The sequence below is a fragment of the Asparagus officinalis genome, chromosome 2, assembly GCF_001876935.1.
Source record: "Asparagus officinalis chromosome 2, Aspof.V1, whole genome shotgun sequence".
NCBI classification, from domain to species: Eukaryota; Viridiplantae; Streptophyta; class Magnoliopsida; order Asparagales; family Asparagaceae; genus Asparagus; species Asparagus officinalis.
Genome location: NC_033795.1, coordinates 8,847,242 through 8,864,593, shown reverse-complemented (window position 1 = coordinate 8,864,593; position 17,352 = coordinate 8,847,242). Strand labels below are relative to the sequence as shown.

The 17,352-nt window shown below is 35.0% G+C and overlaps 1 protein-coding gene across 1 annotated transcript; it reads left to right on the top strand.

Moving 5' to 3' along the window:
- LOC109830791 lies at window positions 12,175-16,594 on the top strand. Its single transcript, XM_020398158.1, has 12 exons — window positions 12,175-12,602; window positions 12,683-12,946; window positions 13,024-13,126; window positions 13,217-13,765; window positions 14,101-14,160; window positions 14,390-14,642; window positions 14,729-14,964; window positions 15,053-15,259; window positions 15,352-15,459; window positions 15,534-15,647; window positions 15,732-16,208; window positions 16,289-16,594. The coding sequence occupies exons 1-12, from the start codon at window positions 12,175-12,177 to the stop codon at window positions 16,394-16,396; spliced, it is 2,907 nt and encodes a 968-aa protein (XP_020253747.1). The 3' UTR covers window positions 16,397-16,594.

Sequence of the window (17,352 nt, the reverse complement as noted above, 5' to 3'; positions counted from 1 at the left end):
CAACCGATAAAAGGAAATGAGAAATGTAAAAAACCCTATTTATATTGGGTACCATGGGTATCATTTGTAAATAAATATTTACATAAGAAATATTTGCAATAAGTTCTATTAATAGGACTACCGAATCACACAGTTAATGAACTTTCTAACATATATTTGGTTAAATTATATTAAAAACTTTATCAAATTAAATATTTAATAAACTACTGAATCAAACATATCTTAGGTTAAATTCTATTCATTTATAAATCAAATAATAAAAATTATTTGACTAAACTAAATGAACTATCGGGTTAAATTCTATTCATTTATAAATCAAATAATAAAAATTATTTGACTAAACTAAATGAACTATCGATTTAAACTTGATCTAATATATAAACAAATTAAAAATTATTTGACTAAACTAAATGAACTATCGATTTAAACTTGATCTAATATATAAACAAATAATAACAAAATAGTTATAAACAACTATAGTTAATAAACCACTATACTTAATTTATAACAGAATATTAAATTTATTTATAGAATAATACTTAATTTTAGTAACATGTTCAATATTTACAGAATACATATTAATATTCGTGCTTTGCACGGGTCTAAATACAAGTAAAATAAAAAAACAAGAAATGACAGGAATCATTCACAAGATCGAGGAGATTGGGAATGGGAGGAGGAGTCGACCACAAGAAAGAGGAAGAAAAGCACCACAAAGTCGAGGAGAAGAAGCACGAGGAGATCAAGAAGCATGGTGAAGGCGGAGGCGTGATGGACAAGATCAAGGACAAGATCCACGACGACGAGAAGAAGCACGAGGATATCAAGAAGCATGGTGAAGGCGGCAGCGTGATGGACAAGATCAAGGACAAGGTCCACGGCGACGAGAAGAAGTACGACAGAGAGTAGAAGAAGGAGGAGAAGAAGAAGAAGAAGCACGATGAGGACGGGAAGCATCACGATGGGAGGAGCAGCAGCGACAGTGATTAGAAGATCCATCGATCGATCTGTTGCCGTAAGTTCTTTTCTTTTTAATGTCCTTTTTGTTGATTTTTTGTCATTTTTCTGATTTTTTTTTTGTTCGCTGTTGATGCAGGGTGTCTACGGATGCTAGGGTGCTTAATAATTTAGTGTTAATTTTCTTTGTGTCGCTTTTTTATCTTGTAAGGATGGATAATCAATGAATAAAAAGTCACTACTTTTGTATGTTTTTGGACCTGATTGACTTACTTGGCACCAACTCAATTTCTGGTAACACTGTAAGAATGTCCTTTAGACTAGCGTAACACAGAAAATAAATGCAAATTTTTTCTTTTACTATTACTCAACAGGTACATTTATTTATTCCTTTCCAATCACGTCTCACTCGCCATTCTTGACGTTGGTTTTCATTATCCAGGTTAGTTCCAACCTGCCGCACAAATAATAGAGAAAAGAAAAAACTATAATTACTTGTTGTTATGAAAATATTTCTTTAAATTTTGGAATAAATGTCCCATCTTAAACGCTATCCTTGAGCATGAAGGAAGGTAAAGTAGATAATCCCAAACTAATATAAATAAAACATTTTAAATAACAAATATTTTACTATCAATAATCTGTGTATAGATGTGCAGAAAAATAAAAATGAAAAATAATAATAATATTTGTGCATAGGTGCGCAGTGGCGTAGCTACTCAAGGCTTGCCCTGGGCAGCTGGCCAAAGGCCATACCGATGCTGTAAACAAGTATCCGCCTGCAACCTCCCCTCCTCCGCTTGCTCTCGGAGGCGTTGGCAGTGCCAACATCGGTGTGGCCTTCGGCAACGCAACACTGTTCGCACTTCTTGCGCCATCCAAAAATCCCATCGTCGCCCCGTTAGGAGGCTGGCTGTACATTCCATCAAGCAACAGAAGGTCGAATCCGCCGCCGAGAACAGCTATGTGAACATATTCGTAGACCATCTTTATTTTTCGTCCATGGCAAAAAATAATACTGGTTACGCCACTGTAGGTACGTAACTAGCAAATTCCTCCAAGATTATACAAACAGGTAATGGTTAAAATTCGAATCATACTCTCTTTATTATTATAATGTTTGATGACGGAAATAAGCAAATCGTCCTCATTTACTGTCTTCCTTGCAAGATTAAGCATCTGACGACGAGTGATTTTTCGCCCCTAAATCACACAGATCCACGTTAACGACAAGGCAAACGTAAATAGTAGAAAAGCTTGCAAATTATTTTTCTTACCTTCAAGTCCTCGATTTTTTTTCTCGTGGAGCATATTTAATTTATCGAGTGAGAGAGCGTGAGATAATTTCGCTATGAGTTTGAAGTTGGAATAAAAGGTGAAGTCGGCCCTCTCACTACATCACTAGAACTGGATTGGACTTTCTTCACGAATTGTTTTTTCTATTTTCTTATTTTCAGCTCCGACCATACTAATTCCTATGTTTCATTTATAAAATATTAGAATAACAACAATAATTTAGGTATGCAAAACCCTAATTTCGAGCCTTGTCATTTTCGTCGTTTCATCGCTTCGTCATTTCGTCGTTTCGTCATTTCGTCGGCTCGGGCCCGGCCTGGCATAGAATAGTAACTTTTTTATTTTTTTATTTTTATATGTATAATATATATATATATGTAATATATGTATATATACAATATATGTATGTTAAATATATATATATATATATATATATATATATATGATATATATGATATATATATATATATATATATATATATATATATATATATATATATATAATATATATATATATATATATATATAGAGAGAGAGAGAGAGAGCAGAGAGAGAGAGAGAAATGGAGAACCTTGATACCAAGTTGCTTAAGCAACTTGGTAGTGATGTGGCCTAAATCTTGCCCCTACATCACACCGCGAAGATAGAGCCTCAACCACCCTTCACCAACTCCAATGTAGATTTGGGACAACATTAGACCACATCACTACTAAGTGCTTGAGCACTTGTACCAAGTTTCTCCATTTTTCTCATATATATATATATATATATATATAATTATATTATATATATATATAATATATATATATATATATATATATATATATATATATATATATATATATATTATATACTCTCTCTCTTAGTATATAATTATATATATGTATACTTTCTCTTATATATATATAATATATGTATAAGTATATATAAGTATACAATGTATACTCTCTCTTATATAAGTATATTCTCTCTTATATATGTATAATATATGTATATATATATTTATACTCTCTCTTAGTATATAAGTATATATATTTATACTCTTATATAAATATACTTATATGTGTATATTATAGAATTACAGTTATATAAGTATATATAAGTTTATGTGTGTGTGTGTGTGTATACATATATAATACAATTTCTTTATGTAATTTCTATAAGTATTTACAATTTGTTTATGTATAATATATGTATATGTGTGTGTATATATGTATATACATATACATATATTGAATGATATGAATACTTTGGGTTACTTAGTCTAGTAGTAAAATTTAGGAGTTTGGAAAGGAGATTAGTGGTTTAAATCCTAGCCACAACATATATATTTAGAAGTCTTTGATTGGGCCTTGGGGCTCTTTGAATTCTACAACTATTTTTAATTTTATTTGTTTCTACAAATTATATAAATATTTTATATTATTTTAATTTCTATAATTTTTTATATTTGTAAATTACATAAATACAATTGATTAATAATATAATTTTTTATCAAAATTGTGTTTATATTTTGCTTTGTATTCTTAAAAAATTCAAAAAAAAATAAAAAATTTAAAAACAAATAAAAACCGGGCCGGGCCGGAGCCCGGCCCGGATGGACAGGCCTAGATCTGTAGCATGTTTAGGGGAGCAAGCGAGAAGCAGTGTTGTCCCACTTTTTCCATCTGAATGACAAAATGTCCGTCTTCAACTGGCAATTGCTGTTTGCAATTGATGAGCAAGAGGAGTTTATTAATTTCATGCGTGTGGATTGTGATGTCTCTATAAGTGTATGACAAAAACTGTATTTAGAGTATAACCAACATGATGCTAACCGGCCAATATATACATATTTTTAGGAATATTGTAAGCATTTGGGGTTTGGGATGTAGTTAGGATTCTAAATGCGTGCATTTCGTCTGATATTTCCCATCCATCGTGTCGAGAGACTTTTGTTGACAAGTGATGGTTCAATTCCCCACCTACCATCAAGCTTGTTACGCGAGATCATGCATCTTGTACACAGTTTCCTACTATGTAACAGTCCTGGAAAGATCTATAACTCATCTTTGCCTAGTTTGACAGGTTTCCTTGGTTCGCTTTCCTTTTAAAAGTATGAAAAATGATCAGAATCATTAATATTGATGCTTGGAGGTTACCCGTGATTAATATTTCGTATAACAATCTTTAATAATATTTTGTGCTGTAAATAGACATGCTCAATATATAGATGAACGTTTTGGTTTGGCTACACTTGAGGCTATGAAACTTACTACTAAGTATTTGTTACTTCACAGGTTTGACCGTCCAAGATCTTTGAAGCCACATGAAAAGAGTTGCTTGATTCTTGCCTTGGCCTTTACCATCTTTGACGCATTGGTATAAATGTTTTGTGGAGCACTTTTATTTCTTCCTCGGAACAAATTTTACCTACTGTAATGCTAGAGAAAACTTGTAATGAGCAATTTTTGTGGCGTTTTTTGAAGTTTATGAGCAAGATTGGTTTACAGTAAAAAGCCTTTAAATGATTGGTCTAATCTCTTATTGGTCGGTAATTTTAAGGTGGTTAGCACCATAAGACCACTTGTGCCGGTATTTTCTTAGGTGCAAGCGTTAAATCTGTGGTCATACGCATAGATGCATGTACTTCTTAGGAAGGTGAATGCTCAACTTACTGGTATGAATAGATTTCTTCATTTTAAACCTTGGATAATTTAATACTTGTGGGTGTGTTTCTAATTTTATCACTTCAAAGTAGTACTTGTAGTAAGTATGTGTTTATTACTCAGTGAAGATGTGGTTACGTATCTACTCCTTTATATTAAAGGAGAATACAAAGAATTATTGTTTATATTACATTAAATATTGTTTTATAAACAGTAAATTAAATATCATCCTCTCCCTTTGAAGTACTGTTTATGCTACAATATTTTACCGTAGCATAAACAGTACTTAACCTGCTCCTTAGCTTGAAGTTACTATTTATGCTATAGTATTTTACTATATTATTAGCAGTAAAGCAAATCAAATGAATTAAAATTTAGATTCTTTTTTAAGTATAGAGTAGTAGATATGATTTCTAAATTAAATGTATTAAAATTTGAATCCTTCTTTAAGTATAGATGAGCAAATATGATTTTTAATTTTAAGCATATAATAATTAAATCAAATGTACTAAAATTTAGAGGGAGACAAGTTCAAAATGCAGTGTTTTAAAAAAATAGGGGGCCGTATTTTGCACGGGGTGCACGCTAGTGGTGGAAACGCTGGGAGATTTGAACTGTTCATGATAGAGTTGGTGGTGCAGAAGAAATCGCTAGGCCATTAGCAAGCTAAAATCACATAATGGGTTTGTCAGAAAACATGGAGATCAAATTCTCGTGATCTAGAAGATGAACAGTAGAACTCGTAAATGTACATTCGAACATCAGATATGATAGTGGAGTCCAAATAATTTTCTTATTAATTTGTCACTAGTAGAAAACTGAGTATTGGCGACGGGGTATTGGTGACGGATTTGAAATCCGTCGCCAATACAAACATTGGTGACGGAACATTGGCGACGGATTTCAATCCGTCGCTAATGTTTTCCGTCGCCCATAACCTTTGGCGACGGGACAACATTGGCGACGGATAGAATTCGTCGCCAATAAGTATTGGCGACGGATTAGATCCGTCGCCAATAAGTATTGGCGACGAATTCGATCCGTCACCAATGTTCCGTCGTCAATACTTATTAGCGACAGATTCAATCCGTCGCCAATAAGTATTGGCGACGGAAATGATGCGTCACCAATACGTATTAGCGACGGAATTGATCTGTCACCAATGTTTCGTCGCCAATACTTATTGGCGACAGATTCGATCCGTCGCCAATAAACATTGGCGACGAATTCTATCCGTCACCAATAAGTATTGGCGACGAATTCTATCCGTCGCCAATGTTTCGTCGCTAATACTTATTAGCGACAGATTCTATTTGTCGTCAATAAGTACTGACGACGAAAATGTTGTGTTGCCAATACATATTGGTGACGTAATAGATCCGTCGCCAATGTTCCGTCGCCAATACTTATTGGCGACGGATTGAATTCGTCGCCAATAAGTATTGGCGACGGATCGAATCTGTCGCCAATAAGTATTGGTGACGGAATATTGGCGACGGATCAAATTTGTCGCCGATAAGTATTGGTGACGGATTCTATCCGTCGTCAATACACATTGGCGGCGAATTCGATCCGTCGCCAATAAGTATTAGCGACGGATTCGAGTCGTCGCTAATGTTCCGTTGCCAATACTTATTGGCGACGGATTCGAATACGTCTCCAATACTTATTGGCAACGAATCAAATCTGTCGCCAATGTCCGTCGCCATCGTAAAAAATTAACATTAGTGATTGATTATCCCATTGTTAATGAGTGGCCCTACAAAAAATTAAGAATTATTTTAATATTAGTCCCTCAAATCTATAATATTTTAAATGTAGTCCAATACTATTTTGTTCCACATAGGTAGATGATAGCTTGAGAGATGAGGACGTGGAAGTCTACTATGATCCAGGACAGTTGTTTGGTGGCCTTCTCAAGGGCCCTCTGCTCCCCTCTAGCGTCATCGTCGAGGAGGCTGTAACCGCAACTTTGTCGCTGGAGGCATGTCCCTTCTTTAGGGAGAAGTGATATATACTTTCTGAATTTGAATTTGCTTGTAGAACGAATCTAGTAGTTTTCTCGTTAATAAATGAATGGAATTAGTGGAAATACATTTTGCTTGTTTAAAAATTAGTGGAATTAATGAGCAATATAAGAGGGTGGTTTTCTAGTCATATTTTTATACTTTCAAGAAAACCAATCTAAAGATAACCACTAACAGGTAGAAAACTGAGCATTGACGACGGGATATTGGCGACAGATTTGAAATCCATCGCCAATACAAACATTTGCAATGGAAAGATACATATGTTATCATATTCTTATGTTAAAATATTTTTAATTAATTAGGAATTCTATGTTAGTTTTTAAATTTATTTATTTTTATTCTTTATGCTAGTAGATTCTATGAACTCCACTAATCTGGGCTTCATTTACGGATGGACTTGACCCTGTAAACATCATTAATGAATCTTAGAGGAGATAAATTAGATTTAATCACTAAAAACCGGATGAAAATAGTTTGGATAGAGTTCTCTTGGAGTTTTTTATAAGGTTAAGAGGAGAAAGAGCCGTCAAAATTGAGTTCGAGCGAATATGATATAACAGGTCATAAGGTTAAGAGGAGAAAGAGCCGTCAAAATTGAGTTCGAGCGAATATGATATAACAGGTCCTGTGTTTGAACTCTTGGATCGCCACTACTTTCATTTTTTGTGAATTTTTTACATATATACACAAGCATTGTATATATTTGTAAATACTCCCCCAAAGCATCATTTTACTAATTTCCCCCTCTAAATTGTCTTTGCCATTTAAGCTAATGTCTCAAATTGAACGAAGATTTAATGACCAAGAAAATCGAATACATATTTGGTTAATTTCTATTTGTTTATGAGTTTAATAACTAATAGCTATTCATTTATTGTTAAATGAGATAGCGAATCAAATTTGATCGAATAGCTAGATGAATAATAACTAAACAGTTTATTGATTATTTGGTTCACTTCCACCCCTACCTCTAGGCTCATGAAATATATCTACTATTATTGTTTAAGACGCATATATTGCTATTGTCTGAGAAAAGTTATTCCTAGGTATTCTACCCCGATACTAATGCTGTAATAATTAACAATATGGTTTGTTATACATAAATTAAAAGTCAAGGGAAACTAGTAATAATAGTTAGATTTAAAAGAATATTTCTTTTAATATAACCGGTGTTAACCAGGGGACCTAATAGTAAATATTGTGATGATTTGAGGGATGTAATAGAAATTTACATGATTTGAGTGAGTAATTTTAAAATATTGAAGATAGCCAATCGGACTAATTTTGAAACGGGTTAACTTATCATATCAGAACTTATCATACCAGAACTTATCAACTAGGTCCAAACGGGTTAACTTTTTATAATTAAAAGTTAAGGGAAACTAGTAATAATAGTTAGATTTAAAAGAATATTTCTTTAAATATAACTGGTGTTAACCAGGGGACCTAATAGTAAATATTGTGATGATTTGAGGGATGTAATAGAAATTTATAGTAAATATTGTGATGATTTGAGGGATGTAATAGAAATTTCCATGATTTGAGTAATTTTGAAATATTAATTGAAGATAGCCAATCGGACTAATTTTGAAATATTAAAGATTTGAGGGACTAATTTTGAAATAATCTAATCATTAACTCTAAATAAGAGGATGTAAAAGAAAAATTGATAAAAATAGTTAGATTTTAGGGTTGAAATAGCAATTTCTATGAGATTTTAGAAACTAATTTGAAAATATAAAAATTTGAGGGGCTAAAATTAAAATATGAAAGACATAAATATCTAAACCTAAACCCTAATCCAATCAAACCCAAACCAGTCTCAGCCTCTCTTCCCACTATCCTCCGTCTCCCCCACTGACACCGCGGCTCGTGCTCCCCTGCCTGGACCGCCTCTCGGACTCTCAGCCGCCGCGGACCCGCCCGACGTCTCGCCGCCCTCGATCCTCTGTCTCCCCGCCTTGGACCCGCACGACGTCCCCCCGAGGTTTGACTACGTACTGATTATTAATTAACACCCTTTCACTATGCCGTATTTCTGAGGTTAGATGTAACAGTTAAAGGTTATTATGATAACTTAACCTCTAACTTGCTTTCCGTTAAAGTTTGAGTACCTTTATTTCATGGGTCTAAGATTTTGATTTTTCTCCTCAGTTGAGTTAGACCTTGTTGCTGATAAATTCATTTATCCATTTTATATATATTTCATATCACAAAAATTTGTAGCTTTTATATTTTTCATCTTTAACAAATAGATAGATATTTATTCACAGAATACGTACGCATTTTTTTGTCTTTCTAACTTGCTTTCCGTTTACAGATATATGCATTATCGATTTGATCACCTTGTTGTAATATTTAACCATAATTTTAACCGTGTAATTAAAGTTTGGTCGCGGTAAAATTGTATTTCTTTTGTATTAAAACCCAGGGGCCTCCTCTTTGTTCTGAAGTTATTAAGCATAAAATAATGGTGTAAATGGACAGAGTAGCTTATGTGGAGTCACAAATGTTCAAAAAAATATCAAAAAAGCACAGCGTGATATATAACACAATAATGTGTTATATATTAAATTTAGGTGAATAACGAGTTAACGTCAGCCGTAGATCCCCGTCCAATAATTACTACCAATTATTTAGACCTATAATATAAATGGACGATTCAACTTTGGGTATAAAATTTAAATTTATACCGAAATGGATTGCTTAATTTATATTATAAGTAGAAATAATTGGAAAGTAACTATTGGATCTGTCCATTTCGGACGAGTTAGGAATATAGTAGTGCTTACATATAACTTTGAATACTATGTGTATTTTCGTTTCTAGAAAATTTCGGTCGCACGTACTTGTTGTTCTCTGGGTACAATAAGCGTATGTTGTTATGTTTATCAAACTATTACTTACCGATTTCGGTCAATTACCGATACACATAATAACATCCGCACAGTGTACTTGGAGAACAACGGGTAGGTGCTGCCGAAATTTTCTAGAAATGAAAATACACATAGTATTCAAAGTTAGATGTAAGCACTACTATATTCTTAATGGGATAGAAGCCTTCCTATGACAGCCGAGAGTATTGGTTTAAATTAGGATTACTTATCATAGAGTGTTAGCTTTTATTTGGTACAACAATTAATGGCCATTATAGAAAAGTAATTTAATTCGTTTGATTATTTGTTCAATCAACTAAAATAAAGACTTTTAAACTTATGACGATTTAAGAGATATTAAATTAATTAATAAGTTTTCCTATTATACAGATGAGAGAAGTTCCTGATAAGTCATGGATTGATATTCCTATATTGAAAAGAAGAGCAAAAGGTGATACTCGATATCGAGACGGATGGGAAGCATTCCTTGAATATGCATATGCTAATCCGAGAAAGATAGAGAACGATTTGTTGTGTTGTCCATGCAGTAAGTGTAGGAACAGAGGTCTGGTGGATAGAGTTGCTATACGAAGACACCTAGAAAGATGGGGATTTGATGAAAATTATAAATATTGGAGTTTTCACGGAGAAGGTGAAGATATTGAATTAGATGATAGAAATATAGACGGTACGCACGCAATGTTCAACGATGTTACGACAGTTGCAGAAGTTGATGAAGTTCCAGAAGCACCAGATGCTGTTGAAGTTCCTGGAGATGCAGATGATGTCCAAAATACCGAGGACGTGAGTGATAGCGGGGCCTACAGAAATTTAGTGAAGATATTGGAAGACAACGAGAAGGATCTGTACGATGGTTGCACTGAGTATAGTAGGTTGTCATTTATTCTTGAACTGATGCGTATTAAGACCCTGAGCGGAATGGCAGATAAATATTTTCAAATGCTTCTTAATTTACTACGCAAGGTAATTCCAGACGGAGAGAATAGCATACCAGAAAAGTGTTATGATGCAAATAAGATTATTGGTGCTCTGGGTTTAGATTACAATAAGATCGATGCTTGTCCCAATGATTGTATCCTTTATTATAAGGATAACGAGAAACTTCAGGAATGTCCAAAGTGTGGAGTGTCTCGATGGAGAAAGAATGCACGCACTTCAACACGAAAGTCAGATGAGTCGGTGAATCAACAGAAGAAAATTCCAGCGAAGGTGCTTCGACATTTTCCCTTAGTGCCTCGGTTACAACGTCTGTATATGACAAAAAATATAGCAAAAGATATGCGGTGGCATAAGGAAAGACGTGTAGATGATGGTAAAGTGAGACATCCAGCAGATGCAAAGGCATGAAAGCATGTGGATCATACTTTTCCCTCATTTGCCACAGAGTGTAGGAATGTCAGACTTGGGCTATCTAGCGACGGATTCAACCCGTTTGGCATTATGAGTTCGGGATGGTCTACTTGGCCAGTTGTGTTAATGCCCTATAATTTACCACCTGGACTTTGTATGAAGCAATCATATATGATTCTTTCATTATTGATACCAGGCAAACATTCACCCGGTAATGACATAGATGTGTTCATGGAGCCGTTAATTGATGAGTTAAAACGTCTCTGGGATGAAGGGGTCCCAACATATGATGCATTTTCTTGTGAGTCTTTTAATCTCCGTGCTATTCTTATGTGGACGATTAATGATTTTCCAGCTTATGGTAATCTCTCTGGTTGGTCTACGAAAGGGACATTCGCTTGTCCTGTATGTGGTCCGAACTTCGAAGGCTTTTATTTACAACACAGTCGAAAAATGTGTTATTAGTTTAACAGAAGATGGTTACGAAAAGGACATAAATTTAGGGGCAAAAAATGGGCAAATAAGTTTGATGGCCAAGAAGAGAAAAGAGGGGAGCCGCGTGAAATGACTGGAGATGAGATTGTAAACTTGTTTGAGGAATATCCTAAATTCAAGTTCGGAAAGAACCGATTTACAAAAGAGGAAATTCTCGCTCCGAGACGCACTTCTATCATGAAGAGGGAACCTAAACGAAAGAGGCAAGTGCAGAGTTTGGATGTCACACATGCTGAGACTTTGCCGACAGGATGGACAAAATTTAGTATATTCTTTTAGTTGCCTTACTGGCACAAGCTCAAACTCCGACACAATTTAGATGTAATGCATATTGAAAAGAATATATATGATAACTTATTGTCCATACTTCTACAAGATGGTAAGAAATCAAAGGACGATTTAAGGGCTTGACAAGACTTGAATGCGTTGAACATCTGACATGATCTGCAAGCACAAGAAGTCACCAATGGCAAATTTGAGTTGCCTTCAGCTCGTATTACAATGTCAAAAGTTGAGATGCTGAGATTCTGTGAAGTGCTTAAGTCAGTGAAGTCACCAGATGGTTACTGCTCTAATATTTCAAATAATATCCAAGTGAAAGAGCGAAAACTTTTAGGACTTAAAACTCATGATTATCATATCCTTCTTCACCAATTGCTTCCGCTAGCACTTCGTAACAACATGGCCGATGAAGAAGTAGCAAAAGTTATAATCGAATTCTGTGGATTTTTTAAAAAGTTATGCTCAAAAGTTATCAATATTGATGAATTTAAGGCACTAAAAGGAGAAATGAATGAAACCCTCTGCAAAATGGAGATATTCTTCCCTCCATCATTTTTTACGGTCATGGTCCATCTCACACATCATCTTGTAGATGAGGCATTACTCAGAGGACCAGTTAACTATCATTGGATGTATCCTATGGAGAGGTTAGTCAAAATTCAATTTAGTCTATTTACAATACATGTAACTGCTTTATATTAACAACTCATATTAATATTATCTTTAGATATTTGGGTTTCTTGAAATGCATAATGCGAAATCAGGCTCATCCTGAAGGATCGATTGCTGATCATTACGTGGCAAATGAATGTATGATGTTCACCTCTCAATATATACATGGTGTACATACAAAAAATAAGGAGATAAATAGTAATAGAGATGGCACCTTTCATGGAAGTACCAAGATGAACAAAGACTATTCCAGAATTGACTTGAATCAGGCTCATGCCTTCTTATTGCAGAACCTGGAAATCTTTGAAGATTATCGCAAGTAAGAAATTAACTTTAACAAATATGATTTTTTTTGAATTATATCAATAATTGAACTCTAATTTTTTGTATCAACAGACGACATTTGGAGGAGTTACATTTAGAAATTACTGGTGCGTCCGCACGAAATCAAATTGCTAAAATTCATGAAAAACATTTTACCGAGTGGGTCATAGCTGAAGTAAGTTAAAGTGTATTTTATTTTACATTCTTTTTGGGAATAAATAAGGCTAACTATTTAACGCTAATTTGTGTTTATATGCAACATTAGGTAGAAAGACAAAGATTTGCAGGTTTGCCAGTGCCAGAAGAGATAAGTATTCACTCACATGGACCGCACTACACAGTTAAACAATGCAGCGGATATCGTGTAAATGGGTGTTTATTTCAACGGGTTGGGCTTGAGGAGGAGAGAGTTACTCAAAATAGTGGGGTCATGGCTGCATTTTCTCAAGAATGTTATTCAAGCTCAACTGATCAAAATCCGGTGCTTGGTGATATAATTTATTACGGACAATTAGAAGATATTGTGGAGATATTCTATGCGTACGGTACCAAAAATGTACGTAGTTATGTGATGTTTAAGGTTCGTTGGTGTCATGCAGACAGTATTAGGGATGCATATGGTTTTCATCTTGTAAATCTAGATAAGGAGATATATCCCGATATGAAGTTTATGTTTGCAAATCAGGCTACTCAGTGCTTTTACGTCAAAGATCCTAAGCACCCGAATGTCTGGGTCGTATTGTATAAGGAGCCGAGGACTCTTGTTCAGCTTGCTCTTGATGAAAACTCGGATGATACTGATGACCCAAATGAGGCCGAAGGAGAAATTTTTCTTAATTACTCATACCCTCAGAATGTCAATTTTAATATGTATACTTCACAAATTCGACTTGATATCTGTAATGTAGGAGATTGAATACAAAGATCCTTATGCAAATTCGACTTGATATCTTGTATGCATTTATTAAATATTTCAATTATGTTAGATTAACAATTTAAGTTGCAGATGAGCCAAAGAGTTAGGAGGCTATCTTTTCCTCGGGATCGAGAAGGTCCATCATCCGGTATGCATATTCAATTTTTGTTTTAAGTAAGTTGTATATTTGATATAAATATGCATTATATCTACTATTTTGTTTATTTATTTAGGATCATCCTCACGACCATCTCGGAGTCAGTTATCTCTACATGGATCTTCACCAATTGAAGGTATAAAATTTGCTTGCTTTATTCAGTTTGAACTTTCTGTGCATGTAATTACCTTAATTGATAAATTTATATGCTCATTTCTTATTTTATAATTTGTTAGATATTGCGGGGACATCTCAAATGGGTACACCGCAACATCAAGATGCATTACCAAGTATAGGTATTATACATTTGTAATATATTTTAATGTAATATAATGATATTTTATATTCCTAATAAATATTTGCAGACAATGCTTGCGATGGATCTGGTGATGATGAGATCGAGCACGAGAGGATGTCTGTATCTTCTCAGTCAGAGATGGCATGTCTCCGCCCATGGACTCCGTCAGTATCTCGCATCCCTCTACCAGAAAAAGCTATTGAATTACAAAAAAAAATGTGATATGAACTACAAATTGAAGAGAGATGATATTAAAAGAAAGGAGCGTGCCATAAAACAGAGACTAGATAAAGCTATGTCAGATCTAATGAGGGAAAAAGGTAATAATTTCGTTTAAACTTTGGATAATTCATACTTATTTGCTTACTTAAGTGTATAAGAAATTTATTTCTCTTTGACTTTGTAGGCCAAAAAGATTATGAGAAACCCGGTAGGCATGGGAGTGAGGAAAAGACGAAAGTACCTCCGAAAGGGTATCGGGGCATTTTGGAGTGGAAGGACAACATTCATGTTAGGGATTGGGCTGTCAGATTTAATAACTTGATTGGCTGTTTAATAAGAGATCCACGCTCCATTAATATTGCTCATAATTTTGAGGAGCAAGAATTTAAATGCATAAAAAAGATTTGGGAGAAGCTCATGGTAATTATTTAATATATTGCTGCTTATTTTGTTTACAATTCACAATGATTATTCTTATAGTGTAATTTTTTTGCCATGTAACTTGCAGGATCATTATTGTCTTGAAGACAACCCAGAGTCTTGGGATTATGTTATCCCGAAAATGGCCAAGCTTATTCGGGGTTGGAAGAGTGATCTAAAGAAAAGATATTTCACAAATTTATCTACTGATTGGAAGAGGATCTATGAGCTTGATAAGAGAGTTCCTCCATTTAATTGGATGACTCTCATTATCGAGTGGGAGGGTGAGAAGAAGGTAGATTATTTTTAATTTATGACATTATCATCACGTTATTTTTCATTTATATATTATCATCGCACATACTAAAAAAATACTTTATTTTGTAGAAAATATGTGAAACGGCATCGGCGAATCGTAGATCAAAGCTATACGATCACTTTTTAGGAGCTACTTCTTATGCTCAGATCGAGCATAAGTATTTGAGCGAAAACCCGGTATGATCATATTATTAAAACTGATTTCATGTGATTAGTTTCCTACATTTAATTTGGAATTTAATATATCACAGGACGCTTTGACTATGCCCCCGACTCTTCTGGCTAAAAGAGCTTATACACCACCCCAGGGCTATGAAAATGTAGATGGAAATGACAAAAAGGTGGAGAAAATTAATGAATTGAACGTAAGTATAAGATTAATTTTAGATTTGTATATACTTAATGATTTTTCATCAAAGTTTCTAATTTTTATGATATATGATATGCAGGCGGCGCTGGAAGCTTCTCAAAACGATGTCTTCACCCGTGTCACGCAGTCTCGAAGTACAGAGGACACTCCTGTAGAGCCTAACCGCATGACCAGAGACGAGTGGATGGAAGTTGTCGACGGAGCTTACGGTTTACACTCAAGAAAGAAAGGAAGAGTGCCTCTGTCAAGTACTAGAGTTAAGACACTCACCACCACCAATAAGCCTAGCAGCCAATCTGTGACATCGACGCGACACGGAGACACGTCATATGTCGTGGGTAAGATTGGAAAATACTTGATGAAGAATGTTGAAATTCCATTGGCTTTAAGTTTTCTTCCCACTATTAAGCACGAGTTAAGTGGTGCACAAACGACTTGGGATGTCGTTCAGCGACTCATCGATTCTCAACCTGTAAAGGACTTGCTTCCGCAGTCTATATACACGGATATTATGGTGTTGGCATTTGATGAGCATGCAGCTGCAAGTGGTGGAGAGGTATATATGTCATATTATATATATGTATTTATTATGAGTATTTTGGAATATATTCTCATATTGATTTACATTCTTTTTAGGGTAGAGGAGGTACCGTCGTAGGAAGCAGCAGTACGGTACGGCATTCTGATGCAGCCGCCACCGATGATAGGGATCACGACGATAGGGACCACGACTATGATGAGTGAGTGATGTGTTAGACTTTTTGGTAACTTTTGTGGACTTTTGGATTGTGTTAAACATATTATGACCTCCTGATTATGTAGACTTTTGGATTGTGTTGAACATATTATGACCTCCTGATTATGTATATATGTGAATTGTTAAATGTTAATATTGTTGGATGTGAATCGATGAATGTAAATGTTAGTATTGTTGGATGTGAATGTGAATATTGTTGAATGTGAATCGGTGAACGTGAATATTGTTGGATGCGAATCGATAAATGTGATATTGTGAGTATTGTTTAATATATTGTGAATAATGGTAGTAACAGGTACGCATTCCCGATTGGGAGGCTTTGCAATGCAGAAATATTTTTTTTTACCTGATTATGTACATTGGCGACGGACATTTTTCGTCGCCAATGTATATTGGCGACGGGAATACACCTGTCGCCAATGTACATTGGCGACAGGCATTTTTCGTCGCCAATGTACATTGGCAACGGGGACAAACCCGCCGCCAATGTACATTGGCGACAGGGACAAATCCGTCACCAATACACTTTCGCGACGGGGTGGAGTCCGTCACCAATAATCCTGTCGCCAATAAACATTGGCGACGGGGAAATCCGTCGCCAATGATCATTGACGACGGATAGGTATTGGCGACAGAAAACATTGGCGACGGGTTATTGCCCGTCGCCAATGTACATTGGTTTCCCCGTCGCCAATGTTTATTGGCGACAGGATTATTGGTGACGGACTCCGCCCGTCGCGAAAGTGTATTGGTGACGGATTTTGCTACATTGGCGAAGGATTTCCCCGTCGCCAATGCTCATTTTTCTACTAGTGTGTTTCTCATCATGGGGGTAATATGTTTTATTTTCTTGATGGTTTTGATTAACGTGGATATCTGAATCAAGCCAATTAAGATGAACTTTTCACTAGACATCCTGAAATAACACCCAACTCCACCACAC

What these genes read in the sequence shown, in the direction of transcription:
- LOC109830791 (XM_020398158.1), top strand. Translation starts at nt 12,175, where the DNA reads ATGTCAAAAGTTGAGATGCTGAGATTCTGTGAAGTGCTTAAGTCAGTG. An exon ending in AGATTTGGGAGAAGCTCATG is followed by an intron (nt 14,965 to 15,052) that starts GTAATTATTTAA and finishes TGTAACTTGCAG; the next exon opens with GATCATTATTGTCTTGAAGA. An exon ending in AGTGGGAGGGTGAGAAGAAG is followed by an intron (nt 15,260 to 15,351) that starts GTAGATTATTTT and finishes TTTATTTTGTAG; the next exon opens with AAAATATGTGAAACGGCATC.